The sequence below is a fragment of the Sinocyclocheilus anshuiensis genome, unplaced genomic scaffold (genome assembly GCF_001515605.1).
Source record: "Sinocyclocheilus anshuiensis isolate Anshui unplaced genomic scaffold, SAMN03320099.WGS_v1.1 scaffold782, whole genome shotgun sequence".
Lineage (NCBI taxonomy): Eukaryota > Metazoa > Chordata > Actinopteri > Cypriniformes > Cyprinidae > Sinocyclocheilus > Sinocyclocheilus anshuiensis.
The window spans coordinates 2,352,590-2,360,070 of NW_015546111.1; the positions used below are offsets into that span (position 1 = coordinate 2,352,590).

Here is a 7,481-nt window from a genome sequence, read left to right on the forward strand (position 1 = left end):
ACCTTTTTGGCCTTTGCAGTAGGACTGCAGTATTTTTGCAGTATCCAATTGCTGAACAAACATTCCGTACTATTAAATATTCAGCACAATACTATTCTTGCAGTACATACAATAGGCCTATACAAAATATTCACCTTACTCAGTTGCAATTGCTATACTTTTTTACAGAATTGCAAAATTGTTTACTCAATACAATATACTTTTTTTCTGTAATGCTCTGGATGCTGTGTTCTCCATTTTTCTCTGTAGTGTCTAATGAATGCTCTGTAGTGTTTTCTTTATTGGCTCGTGTGTGTCCTGAGAGCACCGTTTGATTTTGAGTGCAAGTGAAATGGTTTTGCAGTGATTGTTTGATTTTGATGGAAGAGTCAGAGGTTTCGTGTATTTGGATTTGTGTTTAAGGTTTTGAGAAAATGAGTGATGGTTTCAAGAAATGTGTTTTAGCAATTCAGAAAAACTGTAAGATTGGAATGCAGTTGGACTGCAGTATTTTTGCAGTATCCAATTGCTGAACAAACATTCCGTACTATTAAATATTCAGCACAATACTATTCTTGCAGTACATACAATAGGCCTATACAAAATATTCACCTTACTCAGTTGCAATTGCTATACTTTTTTACAGAATTGCAAAATTGTTTACTCAATACAATATACTTTTTTTCTGTAATGCTCTGGATGCTGTGTTCTCCATTTTTCTCTGTAGTGTCTAATGAATGCTCTGTAGTGTTTTCTTTATTGGCTCGTGTGTGTCCTGAGAGCACCGTTTGATTTTGAGTGCAAGTGAAATGGTTTTGCAGTGATTGTTTGATTTTGATGGAAGAGTCAGCGGTTTCGTGAATTTAGTGTTAGTATTTGGATCTGTGTTTAAGGTTTTGAGAAAATGAGTGATGGTTTCAAGAAATGTGTTTTAGCAATTCAGAAAAACTGTAAGAGTGGAAACCTAACATACGCCGTCATTTTTGCTCATAAAGGTAAGAGTAATACATCATTTGGAATTGTAAAGAGTCTACTTTTATTTGTGCGCACTCACAAACAATATCATCAAAAACCTGTGCTTTTGTAAAATAATTAAGGAAAACAAACAGGATGCCATTTCTGTCGTCTTGGCCTTGAGCAACTCAGCGAATACTTGCCTCCTCATAGACATGATAAATATATCTAATAGAATGCTTTAAATCCTTTGAAACGAAATAATTCAAATAGAAAACAAAAACTCTTTCATTATGTAAGCATATCCGTAAAGATGTATTTCTCTCTAAAGGCGCGCATCCTGACGAGATGGCGAGTCAGGATCGTCAACTTCATCTTGTGACACTGACTGCTAGTTCATTAATAAATAATTCAAATATCTCCTTAGTATTTTATTTATTTATTTATATATTGTTTGTTTGTTTTTGTTTTTTGGGGCTTCTGTGCCAAGATTGTGTTTGCATGCAGTACAAATAGCCTATGGCGGCATTTTAGTACCATGTTGAAAAATAAGATTAACGTCATAATATTTTAAGAATAAAGTCAAAATTAAGAAAATAAAACCAGGTTATAGGCCTATTGCGTGAAATAAAAATAAGATAAAAAGTCTGTGGCATCCAACCAGTCATTCTTCACATTTAACATAAAAAACAGCAATAAAAGGTATAGGCTTATTGACGTTTTTTGAAACTCTAATTGATCGATTTCATGAAACGTTCGTTTGTATTAAATCGTTTTTATTTTTTGGGATCAGACCTTATTATTGGGATCACACCTGAGACCTTCATGTCCAAATTTGTCCACGAACGACCAATTAAGGGCTGCTACGAAGGATGATTGAGAGTTAAGATGTTCATATTCATTTAAACGGTCCAGTGGTATGACATTTTTTTTTAAATTCCATAAATTAATTTTAAATTAATATAAGGCATACAACTGCTTGCATAATAATTCAAATATTACATTACATTTAGACATTTAGCAGATGCTTTTATCCAAAGCGACTTACAAATGAGGACAATGGAAGCTATCAAAATCAACAAAAGAGCAATGATATACAAGTGCTATAACAAGTCTCAGTTAGCTTAATGCAGTAGTAAGTTTTTTTTTCAATAATATAATAAATGAAAAGAAAACAGATAGAATAGAAAAAGAATAGAGCACCTAGTGTTAGAGGCCTTTTTTGCTTTTGTTAATCATCGGAAGTCAGAAAGTCAGAATTATAATTGTACAATAAATAAAAAGAAAACAAATTCTTAAATTTTATGCGAGCAGCTATTGGTAGCCAGTGCAAACTGATAAACAGAGGTGACATGCATTCTTTTTGGCTCGTTAAAAATTAATCTTGCTGCTGCATTCTGGATTAATTGTAAAGGTTTGATAGAACTGGCTGGAAGACCTGCCAAGAGAGCATTGCAATAGTCCAGCCTGGACAGAACAAGAGCTTGAACAAGGAGTTGTGTTGCATGTTCCGAAAGAAAGGGCCTGATCTTCTTGATGTTCAATAAAGCAAATCTGTAAAGGACCGGGCTGTTTTAACAATGTGGTCTGAGAAAGTCAGCTGATCATCAATCATAACTCCAAGGTTTCTGGCTGCTTTTGAAGGAGTTATGGTTGATGAGCCTAACTGGATGGTGAAATTGTGATGAAACGATGGGTTTGATGGAACCACAAGCAGTTCTGTCTTGACAAGGCTGAGTTGAAGGTGATTAATAATAATAATTTAATAATAATTTGTTACATTTATATAGCGCTTTTCTGGGTTCTCAAAGCGCTTTACATGAAAGCGGGGGAATCTCCTCAACCACCACCAGTGTGCAGCATCCACCTGGATGATGCAACGGCAGCCATTGTGCGCCAGAACGCCCACCACACACCAGCTTATTGGTGGAGAGGAGACAGAGTGATGAAGCCAATCAGTGTATGGGGATGATTAGGATTAGGTGATGGTCCTTCATCCAGCAAGAAATGTCTGTTAGACATGCTGAGATGCGAGCAGCTATCGTCGGATCATCAGGATAGAATGAGAGGTAGAGTTGAGTGTCATCAGCATAGCAGTGATATGAAAAGCCATGTTTCTGAATGACAGAACCTAGTGATGCCATGTAGATAGAGAAGAGAAGTGGTCCAAGAACTGAGCCCTGAGGCACCCCAGTAGTTAGATGTTGTGACTTGGACACCTCACCTCTCCAAGATATCTTGAAGGACCTATCTAAGAGATAAGACTCAAACCACTGGAGTATGGTTCCTGAGATGCCCTTTGCCACTAAGGTTGACAGGAGAATCTGGTGGTTAACCGTATCAAAAGCAGCGGACAGATCCAGCAAGATAAGTATTGAAGATTTGGAATCCGCTCTTGCCAATCTTAGGGCTTCAACAACTGAGAGCAAGGCAGTCTCGGCTGAATGTTCACTTCTGAAACCAGATTGGTTGCTGTCGAGGAGGTTGTTCTGTGTGAGAAAGGCAGAGACTTGGTTGATGAAGCAGATGGCTGCCCCTCTTTCCTCGAAAAGAGAGACAAACGAGAGCGGAGCTTTTCCAGTAGTTAGATGTTGTGACTTGGACACCTCACCTCTCCAAGATATCTTGAAGGACCTATCTAAGAGATAAGACTCAAACCACTGGAGTATGGTTCCTGAGATGCCCTTTGCCACTAAGGTTGACAGGAGAATCTGGTGGTTAACCGTATCAAAAGCAGCGGACAGATCCAGCAAGATAAGTATTGAAGATTTGGAATCCGCTCTTGCCAATCTTAGGGCTTCAACAACTGAGAGCAAGGCAGTCTCGGCTGAATGTTCACTTCTGAAACCAGATTGGTTGCTGTCGAGGAGGTTGTTCTGTGTGAGAAAGGCAGAGACTTGGTTGATATATATATTTTAACCTATGTTATACTTATTAATACTTAAAATTACTATTTTAAGCTAATATTCATTATCAGTCATTAAAAAAAGACTCAGAACTGGTTGTTAGCCAGGGGGCTGGGACTCACTAGAAATAAAAAAATAAATAAAATAAAAAAACTTTGAAATAGTCTAAAATAACTAGGCTAAATTAAGAATCAAGCTTAGCTGACATAGTATTTCTTATTTTAATATGTTCTCCCAACAGCTGTCAAAGTGTAATTTTTATTTTATAAATCTTAAAAAATAATTTTATAATGACTTTTTGTTGTTGTTCTAGTTATGTTAAGGTCAAAAAAACATTTTATTGGGTATAAATAGAAATTGCTATTAATTAAAAATAATGAATCAAATCCATAATCATAAACAATAAAAGTAATTTAAATTGGTAATACAAAGTTCAGTTATTGAATTTCTGGAGTTATAGAATTCAATTATTTTAAACATTTATAATTAATTAGCCTATGTTAATACATTGCCAATTCTAGGTTTTGAAGATACAAAATTTTGAAAATTAGCAGCTTGGTCATTATTTACCGAAGTATCTTAAATACCTTGAAGGGCCTTCAAATAATAATTGTCTTTGACAATGGGGGACCTTGCAGTCAAAATGGTTAAGAATCGTTGAATTAGATTCATCCTGTCACAGGCTTGATAAAATGCAGATTTTGTATATGCAAAACAAAAATGATTTAAACTTACTATTACTATTTTAAATTTTTAAGGGCTATTTATTAATAATTGTTCCTTGCTAGGTTCAGACAATTTCTTCATTCTTCAGATTTTTAGTTTATACAGTGGGATCTTGATTTCAGAGGATTATTTTTATTTTAACAGCAATAAAAAGTGTGTATTGAAAGTGTTTTTATTATTATTATGATGATGATGAGCTTCACGTGCGTCGCGAGTATCCACTAGAGGGCCTGTGTGGTGAGGTCGCTGTTGAGTCGATGCTTTGGTTGAGCTCTGAGATCGATTAGTATCCAGGAAGGAAGATGGCGGCAGGATCACGAGGAACGGAGTGGGGCGTCATGGCGAAAGAAAGACGCCGTGGATTGTTTCCGGGTCATCATTTCATCGCCATTTTACTGGTGAAAATCAGAGAAGTGGAGAGGTAAGAGATCGCAATGTGTCTATAAATCTTCAGCCAGCTACTTCATAGCCCTGCGCTTCTCATTAGAATCAGTTGCGACGATCGGTGAGCTACAACATCTTGTGCGTTTCAACCGCTGGATTAAAGTTTTTTTAATAATTGTTGAAATTGTGGACGCGCGGCCTAACGCTTGCATAGCTAGCTTTGCGACGACGTTATGTCAGTTTAATTAATGTCGTAATTATATTCAGTGAAACACATAAAGGTAAATGCACAGAAAGACGATGTAAAGCCCTCAACGTACATTTTAAGGATGCATGGCCTATCGTAGACTGGGTTTGCAGTAGTCTGAGTGAGATTAGTGTTTATCTGTTGTGTCTCCGGAACTGCAGCTGTGCGGGTTACGTTACAGACGTAGGGATCCACAATGAAAAAGCAGGCAGTGGCGGCTCGTGGGTTTTAAAATAGAGGAGGCACACTAATTGTATTGGTCTGGGGATCCTTGCCGGTTATTATTATTATTAGTATTATTATTTGCTTAACCACTTTAAACTGGCTTTTTGGTTGCTTTTAGTCAGAAAACGTGAAGAAAACGACACGCATACAGCAAGATAATATAATTTCACTTACCTGGCCTATCACTTGAAGCAAACATCCATCCCTTCTTAAAAGTCTGTTAAAAGAGCCGACTACTGTAACGTTAGCCTTTATCCAGCGTAGGCGTGTTCTCCCTTTATTTTTAATTTGTATATATACTGTTTGAATGACAGCTTGGTAAATCTATTGGTGTTCAAATATTCAATATCGCTACTCATAAGTAACTTTTTACTTGGTACATTATCAGCGCAGCGGGAGACGTTCAAACTAATATCATGTAATTTACGTCTCTTTGATGATTGGTTGATATCAGAAGGGAGGCTAGCCTCCCCTACAAGGTTTCTTTTCTCAACACTCCTCAGCGCTGAAAGTGAACACTCGATGCTGATTGGCTAATTTTTGTTTTTTACCCAACGGAGACACAGAGCTCAGTTTAGCTCCAACCCCAATTAAACACACCTGAACCAGCTAATCAAGCTCTTATAGGCATACTAGAAACTTACCAGCAGGTGTGTTGAGGCAAGTTGGAGCTAAACTCTGCAGGACACCGGCCCTCCAGGACCGAGTTTGGGCACCCCTGTGTTATGGTGTTACAGCTGTGAAATTACAAACAAAAAATACACGTTCTGAGATATGAATTGTGAATTTTATTAACATTAAATCGTCTTCCTCCCATTTTAACCTCAAATTTGGGGAAGCTGTGCCTCCCCCGACGAGCCGCCACTGCAAGCAGGGCTTGTTTTTCGTGTTCTTATAAATAAACCAATATTCTGAATGCTTTGTTTGCAGTCACTGTTAATGCTGTGCAAATAAAATATGTGCTTCATACACATCAGGTTTCTGGCACAGGAATCATAAAGTGAGAGATGTGGGACCAGGGAGGACAGCCCTGGCCTCAGTGGCCTCTGAGCTCACAGCAACAGTGGATGCAGTCATTTCAGCATCAGCAAGATCCAGGTTGGAGCGTTGTTCTTATCTAATTGAGCGAACACATACTAATCATGTAGTTCAGTTGTTTGATCTGCTCAGGGCTGCATTTCCCAAAAGCATTGTAAGCCTAAGTGCAGCATTTGAGTTTTGTGTGTTTTTTTGCAGGTCAAGTGGACTGGGCTGCTTTAGCACAAGCATGGATTGCACAGAAAGAATCCACCGGAGGGGTTGCCAACCAGCAAGGGGTGCAGCCCAATGGCCAAGAAATGCAACACATGGAACCTCCAGCCCATAATAACCATGGTGCCTTTCCCGGCGATCCCAATTTTGGCAGAAGTTGGCAACCAGGTAAGGCAAATTTATCAGTTTGACTGTGAGCATTCTGAATAGATATAATAACTTGATGTTCTGCTGAAATGGTAGACTTCTCTGGGGCGTCATATGCTAGACTTCTCCAATCTAAGCAACAACTGTTTGATAAAACCAAGACCTCGCCTATTTTTTCGATTATCCATTTAATTTGGACATGCATCATAATATGGAAGAAATAATCTGTTGCTACTAGGGGTGCTCTGATTGATCGGCCGATAATCGCGTTGGGATGATTGATCGGCGGTCTCTAAAACGGCCGATCTCAAAAAACCGATCTCAAGCTGATGACGCTGCCGTGAGAGGTTTGGCATGACATGCAGCGGCACCGTCTCAGTCTCTGTCCGGCACGGGTGAAATAATTATAATGCTGAAGGTGAGGTACTCGCCTTCATATTTCTTCATTAAATAACTTATAAAGTAATTTGAAAACCTTGTGTGAGACGTAATTTCAAAAACAGCGTGAGCGAATCACCGCGTGCGCTCTTTCTCTCAAAATACGTAAATGGCTTCAAATCACCAAATCGCGTCTATCTATAAGCACGCTGCACAGTTGACACAGGAATTGTGACTTGCACAATCGAGGCAGTGTCACATCGTCACTCAAGTTTATAAATTGC

General features: G+C 38.3%; 1 protein-coding gene across 4 annotated transcripts in view; it reads left to right on the forward strand.

The window, feature by feature from the left end:
* Positions 1 to 4,914: 4,914 nt before the first annotated feature.
* The window catches only part of LOC107700755 (arginine/serine-rich protein PNISR-like), a 9,411-nt gene continuing 6,844 nt past the window's right edge, over positions 4,915 to 7,481 (forward strand). For 3 of the 4 annotated variants that reach the window (XM_016502549.1, XM_016502546.1, XM_016502548.1), the window contains exons 1-3: positions 4,915 to 4,986; positions 6,399 to 6,519; positions 6,658 to 6,840. In XM_016502549.1, coding sequence (XP_016358035.1) covers positions 6,429 to 6,519; positions 6,658 to 6,840 — 274 coding nt within the window. In that variant the 5' untranslated portion in view covers positions 4,915 to 4,986; positions 6,399 to 6,428. Of the gene's footprint in view, positions 4,987 to 5,016; positions 5,071 to 6,398; positions 6,520 to 6,657; positions 6,841 to 7,481 lie in introns of those variants that run through there. The other variant, XM_016502547.1, reaches the window with a different exon arrangement.